The 18,384-nt window shown below is 50.1% G+C and overlaps 1 protein-coding gene across 1 annotated transcript in view; it reads right to left on the bottom strand.

The window, feature by feature from the left end:
* Window positions 1-18,384, bottom strand: part of LOC106595041 (transcriptional coactivator YAP1) — a 129,269-nt gene that overhangs the window by 50,536 nt on the left and 60,349 nt on the right. The window contains exon 3 of the mRNA XM_045704163.2: window positions 7,505-7,623. Coding sequence (XP_045560119.1) covers window positions 7,505-7,623 — 119 coding nt within the window. The remainder of the gene's footprint in view (window positions 1-7,504; window positions 7,624-18,384) is intronic.

Here is an 18,384-nt window from a genome sequence, read left to right on the forward strand (position 1 = left end):
TGTGCGGGTGCGAGTGCGAGTGTGTGTGTGTGCGAGTGTGAGTGCCTGTGAGAATCAGTGCAGGTGGTCAGTCCAGTTCAAGTGTTCAGCTGTCTGACGGCCTGTACATAGAAACGGTCTCTGAGCCTGTGGGAATCAGACCTCACGCTCCAATACCATCTGCGTAGCTACTGCTTTCTGGAGAGTTTTTCCTCCCCACCGTGCCTCTGCGTCGCTTGTTCTTTGGGGGTTTTAGGCTGAACGTTTGTTTCTTCTGCACCATGACTAATGACAGTATAATGAGAGTGGGACAATTATTGGCCGGCATTCTGAGTTGATTAAACAATACGGCCTAATATGCTGAACATTATTCTTTATCTTGGGGCAGCAGGTAGCCTAGTGGTTAGAGGAGGCAGGTAGCCTAGTGGTTAGAGGAGGCAGGTAGCCTAGTGGTTAGAGCAGGTAGCCTAGTGGTTAGAGGAGGCAGGTAGAGCCTAGTGGTTAGAGGAGGCAGGTAGCCTAGTGGTTAGAGGAGGCAGGTAGCCTAGTGGTTAGAGGAGGCAGGTAGCCTAGTGGTTAGAGCAGGTAGCCTAGTGGTTAGAGGAGGCAGGTAGCCTAGTGGTTAGAGGAGGCAGGTAGCCTAGTGGTTAGAGCAGGTAGCCTAGTGGTTAGAGGAGGCAGGTAGCCTAGTGGTTAGAGGAGGCAGGTAGCCCAGTGGTTAGAGGAGGCAGGTAGTCTAGTGGTTAGAGGAGGCTGGTAGCCTAGTGGTTAGAGGAGGCAGGTAGCCTAGTGGTTAGAGGAGGCAGGTAGCCTAGTGGTTAGAGGAGGCAGGCAGTCTAGTGGTTAGAGGAGGCAGGTAGTCTAGTGGTTAGAGGAGGCAGGTAGCCTAGTGGTTAGAGGAGGCAGGTAGCCTAGTGGTTAGAGGAGGCAGGTAGCCCAGTGGTTAGAGGAGGCAGGTAGTCTAGTGGTTAGAGGAGGCAGGTAGCCTGGTGGTTAGAGGAGGCAGGTAGCCTAGTGGTTAGAGGAGGCAGGTAGCCTAGTGGTTAGAGGAGGCAGGTAGTCTAGTGGTTAGAGGAGGCAGGTAGCCTAGTGGTTAGAGGAGGCAGGTAGCCTAGTGGTTAGAGAAGGCAGGTAGTCTAGTGGTTAGAGGAGGCAGGTAGCCTAGTGGTTAGAGCAGGGGTAGCCTAGTGGTTAGAGGAGGCGGGTAGTCTAGTGGTTAGAGGAGGCGGGTAGCCTAGTGGTTAGAGGAGGCGGGTAGCCTAGTGGTTAGAGGAGGCAGGTAGCCTAGTGGTTAGAGGAGGCAGGTAGCCTAGTGGTTAGAGGAGGCAGGTAGCCTAGTGGTTAGAGGAGGCAGGTAGCCTAGTGGTTAGAGGAGGCAGGTAGCCTAGTGGTTAGAGGAGGCAGGCAGCCTAGTGGTTAGAGCAGGTAGCCTAGTGGTTAGAGGAGCCAGGTAGCCTAGTGGTTAGAGGAGGCAGGTAGCCTAGTGGTTAGAGGAGGCAGGTAGTCTAGTGGTTAGAGGAGGCAGGTAGCCTAGTGGTTGAGGAGGCAGGTAGCCTAGTGGTTAGAGGAGGCGGTAGCCTAGTGGTTAGAGGAGGCAGGTAGCCTAGTGGTTAGAGGAGGCAGGTAGCCTAGTGGTTAGAGGGCAGGTAGCCTAGTGGTTAGAGGAGGCAGGTAGTCTAGTGGTTAGAGGAGGCAGGTAGCCTAGTGGTTAGAGGAGGCAGGTAGCCTAGTGGTTAGAGGAGGCAGGTAGCCTAGTGGTTAGAGGAGGCAGGTAGCCTAGTGGTTAGAGGAGGCAGGTAGCCTAGTGGTTAGAGGAGGCAGGTAGCCTAGTGGTTAGAGGAGGCAGGTAGCCTAGTGGTTAGAGGAGGCAGGTAGCCTAGTGGTTAGAGGAGGCAGGTAGCCTAGTGGTTAGAGGAGGCAGGTAGCCTAGTGGTTAGAGGAGGCGGGTAGCCTAGTGGTTAGAGGAGGCAGGTAGCCTAGTGGTTAGAGGAGGCAGGTAGCCTAGTGGTTAGAGGAGGCAGGTAGCCTAGTGGTTAGAGGAGGCAGGTAGCCTAGTGGTTAGAGGAGGTAGCCTAGTGGTTAGAGGAGGTAGCCTAGTGGTTAGAGCAGGTAGCCTAGTGGTTAGGTTAGTTAGCCTAGTGGTTAGAGCAGGTAGCCTAGTGGTTAGAGGCAGGTAGCCTAGTGGTTAGAGGAGGCAGGTAGCCTAGTGGTTAGAGGAGGCAGGAAGCCTAGTGGTTGAGGAGGCAGGTAGCCTAGTGGTTAGAGGAGGCAGGTAGCCTAGTGGTTAGAGGAGGCAGGTAGCCTAGTGGTTAGAGGAGGCAGGTAGTCTAGTGGTTAGAGGAGGCAGGTAGTCTAGTGGTTAGAGGAGGCAGGTAGCCTAGTGGTTAGAGGAGGCAGGTAGCCTAGTGGTTAGAGGAGGCAGGTAGCCTAGTGGTTAGAGGAGGCAGGTAGCCTAGTGGTTAGAGGAGGCAGGTAGCCTAGTGGTTAGAGAGGCAGGTAGCCTAGTGGTTAGAGGAGGCAGGTAGCCTAGTGGTTAGAGGAGGCAGGTAGCCTAGTGGTTAGAGGAGGCAGGTAGCCTAGTGGTTAGAGGAGGCAGGTAGCCTAGTGGTTAGAGGAGGCAGGTAGCCTAGTGGTTAGAGGAGGCAGGTAGCCTAGTGGTTAGAGGAGGCAGGTAGCCTAGTCGTTAGAGGAGTCAGGTAGCCTAGTGGTTAGAGGAGGCAGGTAGCCTAGTGGTTAGAGGAGGCAGGTAGCCTAGTGGTTAGACGAGGCAGGTAGCCTAGTGGTTAGAGGAGGTAGCCTAGTGGTTAGAGGAGGTAGCCTAGTGGTTAGAGCAGGTAGCCTAGTGGTTAGGTTAGTTAGCCTAGTGGTTAGAGCAGGTAGCCTAGTGGTTAGAGGGCAGGTAGCCTAGTGGTTAGAGGAGGCAGGTAGCCTAGTGGTTAGAGGAGGCAGGAAGCCTAGTGGTTAGAGGAGGCAGGTAGCCTAGTGGTTAGAGGAGGCAGGTAGCCTAGTGGTTAGAGGAGGCAGGTAGCCTAGTGGTTAGAGGAGGCAGGAAGCCTAGTGGTTAGAGGAGGCAGGTAGTCTAGTGGTTAGAGGAGGCAGGTAGCCTAGTGGTTAGAGGAGGCAGGTAGCCTAGTGGTTAGAGGAGGCAGGTAGCCTAGTGGTTAGAGGAGGCAGGTAGCCTAGTGGTTAGAGGAGGCAGGTAGCCTAGTGGTTAGAGAGGCAGGTAGCCTAGTGGTTAGAGGAGGCAGGTAGCCTAGTGGTTAGAGGAGGCAGGTAGCCTAGTGGTTAGAGGAGCAGGTAGCCCAGTGGTTAGAGGAGGCAGGTAGCCCAGTGGTTAGAGGAGGCAGGTAGCCTAGTGGTTAGAGGAGGCAGGTAGCCTAGTGGTTAGAGGAGACAGGTAGCCTAGTGGTTAGAGGAGGGGTAGCCTAGTGGTTAGAGGCAGGTAGCCTAGTGGTTAGAGGAGGCAGGTAGCCTAGTGGTTAGAGGAGGTAGCCCAGTGGTTAGAGGAAGCAGGTAGCCTAGTGGTTAGAGGAGGCAGGTAGCCTAGTGGTTAGAGGAGGCAGGTAGCCTAGTGGTTAGAGGAGGCAGGTAGCCTAGTGGTTAGAGGAGGCAGGTAGCCTAGTGGTTAGAGGAGGCAGGTAGCCTAGTGGTTAGAGGAGGCAGGTAGCCTCGTGGTTAGAGGAGGCAGGTAGCCTAGTGGTTAGAGGAGGCAGGTAGCCTAGTGGTTAGAGGAGGCAGGTAGCCTAGTGGTTAGAGGAGGCAGTTAGCCTAGTGGTTAGAGGAGGCAGGTAGCCTAGTGGTTAGAGGAGGCAGGTAGCCTAGTGGTTAGAGGAGGCAGGTAGCCTAGTGGTTAGAGGAGGTAGCCCAGTGGTTAGAGGAGGCAGGTAGCCTAGTGGTTAGAGGAGGCAGGTAGCCTAGTGGTTAGAGGAGGCAGGTAGCCTAGTGGTTAGAGGAGGCAGGTAGCCTAGTGGTTAGAGGAGGCAGGTAGCCTAGTGGTTAGAGGAGGCAGGTAGCCTAGTGGTTGAGGAGGCAGGTAGCCCAGTGGTTAGAGGAGGCAGGTAGCCTAGTGGTTAGAGGAGGCAGGTAGCCTAGTGGTTGAGGAGGCAGGTAGCCCAGTGGTTAGAGGAGGCAGGTAGCCCAGTGGTTAGAGGAGGCAGGTAGCCTAGTGGTTAGAGGAGGCAGGTAGCCTAGTGGTTAGAGGAGGCAGGTAGACTTGTGGTTAGAGGAGGCAGGTAGCCTAGTGGTTAGAGGAGACAGGTAGCCTAGTGGTTAGAGAAGGTAGCCTAGTGGTTAGAGGCAGGTAGCCTAGTGGTTAGAGGAGGCAGGTAGCCTAGTGGTTAGAGGAGGCAGGTAGCCTAGTGGTTAGAGGACGGTAGCCCAGTGGTTAGAGGAGGCAGGTAGCCTAGTGGTTAGAGGAGGCAGGTAGCCTAGTGGTTAGAGGAGGCAGGTAGCCTAGTGGTTAGAGGAGGCAGGTAGCCTAGTGGTTAGAGGAGGCAGGTAGCCTCGTGGTTAGAGGAGGCAGGTAGCCTAGTGGTTAGAGGAGGCAGGTAGCCTAGGTTAGAGGAGGCAGGTAGCCTAGTGGTTAGAGCGTTCGACTAGTAACCGAAAGGTTGCAAGATCGAATCCCTGAGCTGACAAGGTAAAAATCTGTCGTTCTGCCCCTGAACAAGGCAGTTTAACCCACTGTTCCCCGGTAGGCCGTCACTGAAAATAAGAATTTGTTCTTAACTGACTTGCCTAGTTAAATAATGTTTGTTTTTTTATCTAGTAGGTTAAAATAAATGACAATAGCTCATGGTTCCCCATCAACCATGGGATTTGGTACACTCTTAGGGAAAAAAGGTTCCAAAAGGGTTCCATGTAGAACCCTCTGTAGAACCCTCTATAGAAAGGGTTCTACATGGAACCCTAAAGGGTTCTACTTGGAACCAAAAAAGGTTATTCAAAGGGTTCTTCTACGGGGACAGCTGAAGAACCCACTAAGGTTCTAGATAGTCGTTTTTTTCTAAGAGTGTAAGACTCCACACCCATAGTTATTGAACAAAGTAGCACCTTCAGGTCGAATGTACCATCAACACCCCATCCCAGAGATGGAAACTTACCCTTCATGTCTAATGTACCATCAACACCCCATCCACCCCATCCCAGAGATGGAAACTTACCCTTCAGGTCTAATGTACCATCAACACCCCACCCCACCCCATTCCAGAGATGGAAACTTACCCTTCAGGTCGAATGTACCATCAACACCCCACCCCATCCCAGAGATGGAAACTTACCCTTCAGGTCTAATGTACCATCAACACCCCACCCCACCCCATTCCAGAGATGGAAACTTACCCTTCAGGTCGAATGTACCATCAACACCCCACCCCATTCCAGAGATGGAAACTTACCCTTCAGGTCTAATGTACCATCAACACCCCACCCCATTCCAGAGATGGAAACTTACCCTTCAGGTCTAATGTACCATCAACACCCCATCAACACCCCATTCCAGAGATGGAAACTTACCCTTCAGGTCTAATGTACCATCAACACCCCATCAACACCCCATTCCAGAGATGGAAACTTACCCTTCAGGTCTAATGTACCATCAACACCCCATCCCATTCCAGAGAGGGAAACTTACCCTTCAGGTCTAATGTACCATCAACACCCCATTCCAGAGATGGAAACTTACCCTTCAGGTCTAATGTACCATCAACACCCCACCCCATTCCAGAGATGGAAACTTACCCTTCAGGTCTAATGTACCATCAACCCCCCACCCACCCCTTTCCAGAGATGGAAACTTACCCTTCAGGTCTAATGTACCATCAATACCCCATCCCATTCCAGAGATGGAAACTTACCCTTCAGGTCTAATGTACCATCAACACCCCATCCCATTCCAGAGATGGAAACTTACCCTTCAGGTCTAATGTACCATCAACACCCCATCCCAGAGATGGAAACTTACCCTTCAGGTCTAATGTACCATCAACACCCCATTCCAGAGATGGAAACTTACCCTTCAGGTCTAATGTACCATCAACACCCCATCCCAGAGATGGAAACTTACCCTTCAGGTCTAATGTACCATCAACACCCCATCAACACCCCATTCCAGAGATGGAAACTTACCCTTCAGGTCTAATGTACCATCAACACCCCATCCCATTCCAGAGAGGGAAACTTACCCTTCAGGTCTAATGTACCATCAACACCCCATTCCAGAGATGGAAACTTACCCTTCAGGTCTAATGTACCATCAACACCCCACCCCATTCCAGAGATGGAAACTTACCCTTCAGGTCTAATGTACCATCAACCCCCCACCCACCCCTTTCCAGAGATGGAAACTTACCCTTCAGGTCTAATGTACCATCAACACCCCATCAACACCCCATTCCAGAGATGGAAACTTACCCTTCAGGTCTAATGTACCATCAACACCCCATCCCATTCCAGAGATGGAAACTTACCCTTCAGGTCTAATGTACCATCAACACCCCACCCCATTCCAGAGATGGAAACTTACCCTTCAGGTCTAATGTACCATCAACACCCCATCCCATTCCAGAGATGGAAACTTACCCTTCAGGTCTAATGTACCATCAACACCCCATCCCATTCCAGAGATGGAAACTTACCCTTCAGGTCTAATGTACCATCAACACCCCACCCCACCCCATTCCAGAGATGGAAACTTACCCTTCAGGTCTAATGTACCATCAACACCCCATCAACACCCCATTCCAGAGATGGAAACTTACCCTTCAGGTCGAATGTACCATCAACACCCCACCCCACCCCATTCCAGAGATGGAAACTTACCCTTCAGGTCTAATGTACCATCAACACCCCACCCCATTCCAGAGATGGAAACTTACCCTTCAGGTCTAATGTACCATCAACACCCCATCCCATTCCAGAGATGGAAACTTACCCTTCAGGCCTAATGTACCATCAACACCCCACCCCACCCCATTCCAGAGATGGAAACTTACCCTTCAGGTCTAATGTACCATCAACACCCCACCCCATTCCAGAGATGGAAACTTACCCTTCAGGCCTAATGTACCATCAACACCCCATCCCATTCCAGAGATGGAAACTTACCCTTCAGGCCTAATGTACCATCAACACCCCACCCCACCCCATTCCAGAGATGGAAACTTACCCTTCAGGTCTAATGTACCATCAACACCCCACCCCATTCCAGAGATGGAAACTTACCCTTCAGGTCTAATGTACCATCAACACCCCACCCCATTCCAGAGATGGAAACTTACCCTTCAGGTGGTCTGAGATCTGATCCATTAAAACAAGCTTGTTTTGCGTTTAGTTTAACTCAGAGGTCTGTGAATTCACCGACCACTAGTGGGACTCATGATGCTGGGCTGGTACAGGGCTGCCGTGTGAGTCTGTGTCCGACTGTGAGTCTGTGTGTGTGAGTCTGAGCGTCTGTGTCCGAGTGTGTGAGTGTGTGTCCGAGTGTGTGAATGTGTGTCCGAGTGTGTGAGTCTGAGCGTGTACTGACCACTAGCGGGGCTCATGATGTTCTGCTGCTGGACTGGTACAGGGCTGGTGGGAGGGGCCTGGTTCATCTGTAGGAGGGCCTTACGAGGGTCCTGCCAGGTGGTCGACTGGTCCAGATGGCTGCACAGAGAGGAGAAGAGAAGAGTTCATCACTGAACGAAATGAGCTCGTTTGATTATGAACTTCCCTTGTCTTCAAAGAATTCTACTGTCAGTTTCATGGAATTTGTGCTAAATCTAGAACTGAACTGTAATTGGTATGAGGAGTCACTTAAGAGGAGTCACTTAAGAGGAGTCACTTATGAGGAGTCATTTATGAGGAGTCACTTATGAGGAGTCACTTATGAGGAGTCACTTAAGAGGAGTCATTGATGAGGAGTCACTTAAGAGGAGTCACTTATGAGGAGTCATTGATGAGGAGTCACTTAAGAGGAGTCACTTAAGAGGAGTCACTTATGAGGAGTCACTGATGAGGAGTCATTGATGAGGAGTCACTTAAGACGAGTCACTTAAGACGAGTCACTTATGAGGAGTCACTTATGAGGAGTCACTTATAAGGAGTCACTTATGAGGAGTCACTTAAGAGGAGTCACTTAAGAGGAGTCACTTATGAGGAGTCACTTATGAGGAGTCACTTATGAGGAGTCACTTAAGAGGAGTCACTTATGAGGAGTCACTTATGAGGAGTCACTTAAGAGGAGTCACTTATGAGGAGTCACTTATGAGGAGTCACTTAAGAGGAGTCACTTATGAGGAGTCACTTATGAGGAGTCACTTAAGAGGAGTCACTTAAGAGGAGTCACTTATGAGGAGTCACTTAAGAGGGGTCACTTAAGAGGGGTCACTTAAGAGGAGTCACTTAAGAGGAGTCACTTAAGAGGAGTCACTTATGAGGAGTCACTTATGAGGAGTCACTTAAGAGGAGTCACTTAAGAGGAGTCACTTAAGAGGAGTCACTTATGAGGAGTCACTTATGAGGAGTCACTTAAGAGGAGTCACTTAAGAGGAGTCACTTAAGAGGAGTCACTTATGAGGAGTCACTTATGAGGAGTCATTGATGAGGAGTCACTTAAGACGAGTCACTTAAGAGGAGTCACTTATGAGGAGTCATTTATGAGGAGTCACTTAAGATGAGTCACTTATGAGGAGTCATTGATGAGGAGTCCACTTAAGACGAGTCACTTAAGAGGAGTCACTTATGAGGAGTCATTTATGAGGAGTCACTTAAGATGAGTCACTTATAAGGAGTCACTTATGAGGAGTCACTTAAGAGGAGTCACTTAAGAGGAGTCACTTATGAGGAGTCACTTATGAGGAGTCACTTATGAGGAGTCACTTAAGAGGAGTCACTTATGAGGAGTCACTTATGAGGAGTCACTTAAGAGGAGTCACTTATGAGGAGTCACTTATGAGGAGTCACTTAAGAGGAGTCACTTATGAGGAGTCACTTATGAGGAGTCACTTAAGAGGAGTCACTTAAGAGGAGTCACTTATGAGGAGTCACTTAAGGGGTACTGAGGGGGTCACTTAAGAGGGGGTCACTTAAGAGGAGTCACTTAAGAGGAGTCACTTAAGAGGAGTCACTTATGAGGAGTCACTTATGAGGAGTCACTTAAGAGGAGTCACTTAAGAGGAGTCACTTAAGAGAGTCACTTATGAGGAGTCACTTATGAGGAGTCACTTAAGAGGAGTCACTTAAGAGGAGTCACTTAAGAGGAGTCACTTATGAGGAGTCACTTATGAGGAGTCATTGATGAGGAGTCACTTAAGACGAGTCACTTAAGAGGAGTCACTTATGAGGAGTCATTTATGAGGAGTCACTTAAGATGAGTCACTTATGAGGAGTCATTTATGAGGAGTCACTTAAGACGAGTCACTTAAGACGAGTCACTTATGAGGAGTCGTTTATGAGGAGTCATTTACAGTAACAACAAACATCTGGAAAGGTTCCAGTTTAATCCAGGTCGGGACCAGATAATGGAAGCCTATGAGGCTGTGGCAGACGCCCGCAAACATCCCGTGTAGTGTTTATAGATACCTAGAGGTTATGACCCATCCCATGTAGTGTTTATAGATACCTAGAGGTTATGACCCATCCCATGTAGTGTTTATAGATACCTGGAGGTTATGACCCATCCCATGTAGTGTTTATAGATACCTAGAGGTTATGACCCATCCCATGTAGTGTTTATAGATACCTAGAGGTTATGACCCATCCCATGTAGTGTTTATAGATACCTGGAGGTTATGACCCATCCCATGTAGTGTTTATAGATACCTAGAGGTTATGACCCATCCCATGTAGTGTTTATAGATACCTGGAGGTTATGACCCATCCCATGTAGTGTTTATACTGTACAGAGCAGGAGGTTTACACAAAGGAGGTTTACAGAACATTTACACCTCTGTTACTAGGTTACAAAACCTAGTCTGAGTCCCAAATGGCATCCTGTTCCCTACTTAGTGCACTATGTTTGACCAGGGCTCATAGGAATCTGGTCTAAAGTAGTGCACTATATAAGGAATTTGGGACTCAGATTTAAACAGAGCTGTAGGGTCTGAGGCTCCGTGCTGAGTTGTTAGTTTATACAATGACAGGAAGAGCAACACAACTCAACACCTTCAGCCTGTAACAGGTAATGTCCCTGTCATAGATCATGTAACAGATAATGTCCCTGTCATAGATAATGTCCCTGTAACAGATAATGTCCCTGTAACAGATAATGTCCCTGTAACAGATAATGTCCCTGTAACAGATAATGTAACAGATAATGTAACAGATAATGTCCCTGTAACAGATAATGTAACAGATAATGTAACAGATAATGTAACAGATAATATCCCTGAAACAAGTAATGTCCCAGTAACAGATAATGTAACAGATAATGTCCCTGTAACAGATAATGTAACAGATCATGTCCCTGTAACAGATAATGTAACAGATAATGTCCCTGTAACAGATAATGTAACAGATAATGTCCCTGTAACAGATAATGTCCCTTTAACAGATAATGTAACAGATCATGTCCCTGTAACATTACAACTGTAACATCCAGTAAAACTACTTTTCATTCTAGAGGACATGATTGGTTCCAAAATAACTTTTGTAAATTACCACAATGTTGCTCCCATCTATTCTGGGCTGGTTTAGCTAGAGGCTAGAGGACTGACTGACTGGGGTTGCCACATTGTTGCTCCCATCTATTCTGGGCTGGTTTAGCTAGAGGCTAGAGGACTGACTGACTGGGGTTGCCACATTGTTGCTCCCATCTATTCTGGGCTGGTTTAGCTAGAGGCTAGAGGACTGACTGACTGGGGTTGCCACATTGTTGCTCCCATCTATTCTGGGCTGGTTTAGCTAGAGGCTAGAGGACTGACTGACTGGGGTTGCCACATTGTTGCTCCCATCTATTCTGGGCTGGTTTAGCTAGAGGCTAGAGGACTGACTGACTGGGGTTGCCACATTGTTGCTCCCATCTATTCTGGGCTGGTTTAGCTAGAGGCTAGAGGACTGACTGACTGGGGTTGCCACATTGTCTCTCAGTGATGTGAAGCCATTGATAATTACAGCTTTGTTGGTACTTGTTGCCTGATTCAGATGGAAAGCCTCTGGTCTGTTCTCACAGGGCCTTGTGTATAGAGACACACACACACACACACACACACACACACACACACACACACACACACACATAAATACACACACACACACACACACACACACACACATAAATACACACACACACACATAAATACACACACACACACACACACACACACACACACACACACACACACACACACACACACACACACACAGACACACACACACACACACACACACATAAATACACACACACACACACACACACACACACACACACACACACACACACACACACACACACACACACACACACACACACACACACACACACACACACACACACACACACAGGGCTGTGTCTATAGATCAGGGATCATCAACGTGATTGAGCTGCAGGTTGATTTTTGCTTGAGCGGATGGTCAGTAGACTGAGAATTGACCGCAAGGAGCCCAAACAGATACACTATAGATACAGCAGTATGTGGATATCCATTTAAATTAGTGGATTCGGCTATTTCAGCCACACCCGTTGCCGACAGGTGTATAAAATCGAGCACACAGCCATGCGATCTCCATAGACAAACATTGGCAGTAGAATGGCCCTTACTGAAGAGATCAGTGACTTTTAACGTGGCACCGTCATAGGATGTCACCTTTCCAACAAGTCAGTTTGTCAAATTTCTGCCCTGCTAGAGCTGCCCCCGGGTCAACTGTAAGGGCTGTTATTGTGAAGTGGAAACGTCTTGGAGCAACAACGGCTCAGCCGCCAAGTGGTAGGGCACACAAGCTCACAGAACTGGACCGCTGAGTGCTGAACCGCGTTAAAATCGTCTGTCCTTGGTTGCAACACTCACTACCGAGTTCCAAACTGCCTCTGGAAGCAACTTCAGCACAAGAACTGTTCGTCGAGAGCTTCATGAAATGGGTTTCCATGGTCAAGCAGCCGCACACAAGCCTAAGATCACCATGCGCAATGCCAAGCGTCGGCTGGAGTGGTGTAAAGCTCACCGCCATTTGACTCTGAAGCAGCAGAAATGTGTTCTCTGGAGTGATGAATCACGCTTCACCATCTGCCGGTCCGATGGATGAATCTGGGTTTGGCGGATGCCAGCAAAACGCTACCTGCCCAAATGCATAGCGCCAACTGTAAAGTTTGGTGGAGAAGGAGTGATGGCCTGGGGCTGTTTTTCATGGTTTGGGCCCCTTAGTTCCAGTGAAGGGAAATCTTAACGCTACAGCATACAATGACATTCTAGATGATTCTGTGCTTCCAACTTTGTGACAACAGTTTGGGGAAGACCCTTTCCTGTTTCAGCATGACAATGCCCCCCGTGCACAAAGCGAGGTCCATACAGAAATGGTTTGTCGAGATCAGTGTGGAAGAACATGACTGGCCTGCACAGAGCCCTGACCTCAGGGATGGAGGGATGGATAGAGGGAGGGAGGGAGGGATAGAGGGAGGAGCTGATGAAGGAGGGATAGAGGGAGGGAGGGAGGGAGGGAGGGAGGGAGGGGAGGGAGGGAGGGAGGGAGGGAGGGAGGGAGGGAGGGAGGGAGGGAGGGAGGGAGGGAGGGATAGAGGGAGGGGCTGATGAGGGAGGGATAGAGGGAGGGAGGGATAGAGGGAGGAGCTGATGAGGGAGGGATAGAGGGATAGAGGGAGGGATAGAGGGAGGGGCTGATGAGGGAGGGATAGAGGGAGGGGCTGATGAGGGAGGGATAGAGGGAGGGAGGGATAGAGGGAGGAGCTGATGAAGGAGGGATAGAGGGAGGGAGGGAGGGAGGGAGGGAGGGAGGGAGGGAGGGAGGGAGGGAGGGAGGGAGGGAGGGAGGGAGGGGCTGATGAGGGAGGGATAGAGGGAGGGAGGGATAGAGGGAGGAGCTGATGAGGGAGGGATAGAGGGAGGGGCTGATGAGGGAGGGATAGAGGGAGGAGGGAGGGGCTGATGAGGGAGGGAGAGAGGGAGGAGCTGATGAGGGAGGGATAGAGGGAGGAGGGATAGAGGGAGGGATAGAGGGAGGAGCTGATGAGGGAGGGATAGAGGGAGGGGCTGATGAGGGAGTGATAGAGGGAGGGGCTGATGAGGGAGGGATAGAGGGAGAAGCTGATGAGGGAGGGATAGAGGGAGGGAGGGATAGAGGGAGGGGCTGATGAGGGAGGGATAGAGGGAGGGGCTGATGAGGGAGGGATAGAGGGAGGGGCTGATGAGGGAGGGATAGAGGGAGGGGCTGATGAGGGAGGGATAGAGGGAGGGGCTGATGAGGGAGGGATAGAGGGAGGGACTGATGAGGGAGGGATAGAGGGAGGGGCTGATGAGGGAGGGATAGAGGGAGAAGCTGATGAGGGAGGGATAGAGGGAGGGACTGATGAGGGAGGGATAGAGGGAGGGAGGGAGGGAGGGATAGAGGGAGGAGGGATAGAGGGAGGGGCTGATGAGGGAGGGATAGAGGGAGAAGCTGATGAGGGAGGGATAGAGGGAGGGGCTGATGAGGGAGGGATAGAGGGAGGGAGGGAGGGAGGGATAGAGGGAGGAGGGATAGAGGGAGGCGCTGATGAGGGAGGGATAGAGCCTTCCCTGTAGCTCAGTTGGTAGAGCATGGTGTTTGCAACACCAGGGTTGTGGGTTCGTTTCCCACGGGGGTCCAGCACAGATAAAAAAAAATGTATGAAATGTATGCATTCACTACTGTAAGTCGCTCTGGATAAGAGCTTCTGCTAAATGACTAAAATGTAAATGTAGAGGGAGGGATAGAGGGAGGAGCTGATGAGGGAGGGATAGATGGAGGGAGGGATTAGATGGAGGGAGGGTCAGTCCTATGCCTTGGCGCAGGGGGTTTGTGTTCCTGGAAGCGGCCTGGACATCACAGTGACAGCATTTAAATCCCAAACGGCACCCTATTCCCTACATAGTGCACTATTTTCGGGCACATAGAGTAGTAGTCCACTATGTAGGGAATAGGGTGCCATTTGGGATGTAAACAACCTCTTCAGGCCCTTTAACAATCTGGCGCCACATTTACAAAGCCTTCACCTGCTGGACAAAGGCTCAGTCTGAGCTACGACCCAATACCCTGCTGCTATTCTCTCTCTGTCTGTCTCTGTCTCTGACTTTCTCTCTCTGACTCTCTCTCTCTCGCTCCCCTCTGTCTCTCTCTCTCTATTAAAAAAAACTCCTTTCTTTATGCTAATGAGCCCTCCATGGAGACTGGGATTTGCAAGGCTCTAACATACTACATATATATATATCACAACAGTGATGTCATTATAATCACAACAGTGATGTCATTATAATCACAACAGTGATGTCATTATTCCAATCCACATAGCAGAGAAACAACTAGGTGAAAAACTCAACCGCTTAAATGTAAAAACAAACGTTAAAGAACCCTATGATTATATTCCTGTTGTGGTTCATCATTTTGTGCTGTGTATAAAATGATGACACGCCATTCCTATCCCCATTGATTGGGTGTTAATTTGATCCCAAGTTGCCAACCTGCTCTCAGCCTGTCTGTCTGTCTGTCTGTCTGTCTGTCTGTCTACTCTGCTCTGTTCTCTATCCCAGCAGCAAGTCCAGAGCCCAGAGAGACAGAGAGAGAGAGGGGGGAGAGAGACAGAGAGAGAGAGGGAGGGGAGCGAGACAGAGCAGAGAGAGAAAGGGGAGAGAGAGACGAGAGAGAGAGAGAGGGGAGTGAGAGAGCAGAGAGAGAGAGAGAGAGAGAGAGAGAGAGAGAGAGAGAGAGGAGAGAGACAGAGAGAGAGAGAGACAGAGAGAGAGGGGGGAAAGAGACAGAGAGAGAGGGGGGAAAGAGACAGAGAGAGGGGAGTGAGAGAGCAGAGAGAGAGAGAGACCTTTCTATCCTGACTCAACACTTCTCCCCACCACACAAAGCCCCCTCTTGTTTATGTTTTACTGATCAAAGGAGTTGCCAAATCCCCCCACGCACCAACCCACCCCCAGCCTTCACACACACACACACACACACACACACACACACACACACACACACACACACACACACACCACACACACACACACACACACACACACACACACACACACACCACACACACACACACCACACACACCACAAAGCGAGCAGAGCAGAAAAGCTCCATCCCAGCTCAGACAAGAGTGGGCCCCTTGAGAAGGGTCACAGGGAGGGGGGGGAGAGACGACTACTAACAGCAACAAAAAAAGAGAGAGAAGAAGAGGGGGAGGGAGAGGGGGAGGGGTGGGGATAGAGGGGGAGGGAGAGGGATAGAGTAGGAGAGAGATGGAGAGGGAGAGGGAGAGAAGGAGAGGGGGAGGGAGAAGGGGAGAGAGATGGAGAGGGGGAGGGGGAGATGGAGAGGGAGAGGGAGAGAAGGAGAGGGGGAGGGAGAGGGGGAGGGGGAGGGGGAGGGGGAGGGAGAGGGGGAGGGGGGAGGGGGGAGGGGGAGAAAAAAACAACCACGGAGGCAATCCCTTCCCCCTATACATATCTACCTCCATCACTCCAGTATCCCTGTCCCCTTCCCCCTATACATATCTACCTCCATCACTCCATATCCCTGTCCCCTTCCCCCTATACATATCTACCTCCATCACTCCAGTATCCCTGTCCCCTATACATATCTACCTCCATCACTCCAGTATCCCTGTCTCCTTCCCCCTATACATATCTACCTCCATCACTCCAGTATCCCTGTCACCTTACCCCTATACATATCTACCTCCATCACTCCAGTATCCCTGTCCCCTTCCCCCTATACATATCTACCTCCATCACTCCAGTATCCCTGTCCCCTTCCCCCTATACATATCTACCTCCATCACTCCAGTATCCCTGTCCCCTTCCCCCTATACATATCTACCTCCATCACTCCAGTATCCCTGTCCCCTATACATATCTACCTCCATCCCTCCAGTATCCCTGTCCCCTATACATATCTACCTCCATCACTCCAGTATCCCTGTCACCTTACCCCTATACATATCTACCTCCATCACTCCAGTATCCCTGTCCCCTATACATATCTACCTCCATCACTCCAGTATCCCTGTTCCCTATACATATCTACCTCCATCACTCCAGTATCCCTGTCCCCTTCCCCCTATACATATCTACCTCCATCACTCCAGTATCCCTGTCCCCTTCCCCCTATACATATCTACCTCCATCACTCCAGTATCCCTGTCCCCTATACATATCTACCTCCATCACTCCAGTATCCCTGTCCCCTTCCCCCTATACATATCTACCTCCATCACTCCAGTATCCCTGTCACCTTACCCCTATACATATCTACCTCCATCACTCCAGTATCCCTGTCCCCTATACATATCTACCTCCATCACTCCAGTATCCCTGTCCCCTTCCCCCTATACATATCTACCTCCATCACTCCAGTATCCCTGTCCCCTTCCCCCTATACATATCTACCTCCATCACTCCAGTATCCCTGTCCCCTATACATATCTACCTCCATCACTCCAGTATCCCTGTCCCCTTCCCCCTATACATATCTACCTTCATCACTCCAGTATCCCTGTCTCCTTCCCCCTATACATATCTACCTCCATCACTCCAGTATCCCTGTCCCCTATACATATCTACCTCCATCACTCCAGTATCCCTGTCCCCTATACATATCTACCTCCATCACTCCAGTATCCCTGTCCCCTTCCCCCTATACATATCTACCTCCATCACTCCAGTATCCCTGTCCCCTATACATATCTACCTCCATCACTCCAGTATCCCTGGCCCCTTCCCCCTATACATATCTACCTCCATCACTCCAGTATCCCTGTCCCCTATACATATCTACCTCCATCACTCCAGTATCCCTGTCCCCTATACATATCTACCTCCATCACTCCAGTATCCCTGTCCCCTATACATATCTACCTCCATCACTCCAGTATCCCTGTCCCTTATACATATCTACCTCCATCACTCCAGTATCCCTGTCTCCTTCCCCCTATACATATCTACCTCCATCACTCCAGTATCCCTGTCCCCTATACATATCTACCTCCATCACTCCATTATCCCTGTCCCCTTCCCCCTATACATATCTACCTCCATCACTCCAGTATCCCTGTCCCCTTCCCCCTATACATATCTACCTCCATCACTCCAGTATCCCTGTCCCTTATACATATCTACCTCCATCACTCCAGTATCCCTGTCCCCTTCCCCCTATACATATCTACCTCCATCACTCCAATATCCCTGTCCCCTTCCCCCTATACATATCTACCTCCATCACTCCAGTATCACTGTCCCCTTCCCCCTATACATATCTACCTCCATCACTCCAGTATCCCTGTCCCCTTCCCCCTATACATATCTACCTCCATCACTCCAGTATCCCTGTCTCCTTCCCCCATACATATCTACCTCCATCACTCCAGTATCCCTGTCTCCTTCCCCCTATACATATCTACCTCCATCACTCCAGTATCCCTGTCCCCTATACATATCTACCTCCATCACTCCAGTATCCCTGTCCCCTATACATATCTACCTCCATCACTCCAGTATCCCTGTCCCCTTCCCCCTATACATATCTACCTCCATCACTCCAGTATCCCTGTCCCCTTCCCCCTATACATATCTACCTCCATCACTCCAGTATCCCTGTCTCCTTCCCCCTATACATATCTACCTCCATCACTCCAGTATCCCTGTCCCCTTCCCCCTATACATATCTACCTCCATCACTCCAGTATCCCTGTCCCCTTCTCCCTATACATATCTACCTCCATCACTCCAGTATCCCTGTCCCCTTCCCCTATACATAACTACCTCCATCACTCCAGTATCCCTGTCCCCCTATACATATCTACCTCCATCACTCCAGTATCCCTGTCCCCTATACATATCTACCTCCATCACTCCAGTATCCCTGTCTCCTTCCCCCTATACATATCTACCTCCATCACTCCAGTATCCCTGTCTCCTTCCCCCTATACATATCTACCTCCATCACGCCAGTATCCCTGTCCCCTTACCCCTATACATATCTACCTCCATCACTCCAGTATCCCTGTCCCCCTATACATATCTACCTCCATCACTCCAGTATCCCTGTCTCCTTCCCCCAATACATATCTACCTCCATCACTCCAGTATCCCTGTCCCCTTCCCCCTATACATATCTACCTCCATCACTCCAGTATCCCTGTCCCCTATACATATCTACCTCCATCACTCCAGTATCCCTGTCCCCTATACATATCTACCTCCATCACTCCAGTATCCCTGTCCCCTATACATATCTAC

This window comes from Salmo salar, chromosome 20 (assembly GCF_965601325.2).
Source record: "Salmo salar chromosome 20, fSalSal1, whole genome shotgun sequence".
In the NCBI taxonomy this organism is placed as follows: Eukaryota; Metazoa; Chordata; class Actinopteri; order Salmoniformes; family Salmonidae; genus Salmo; species Salmo salar.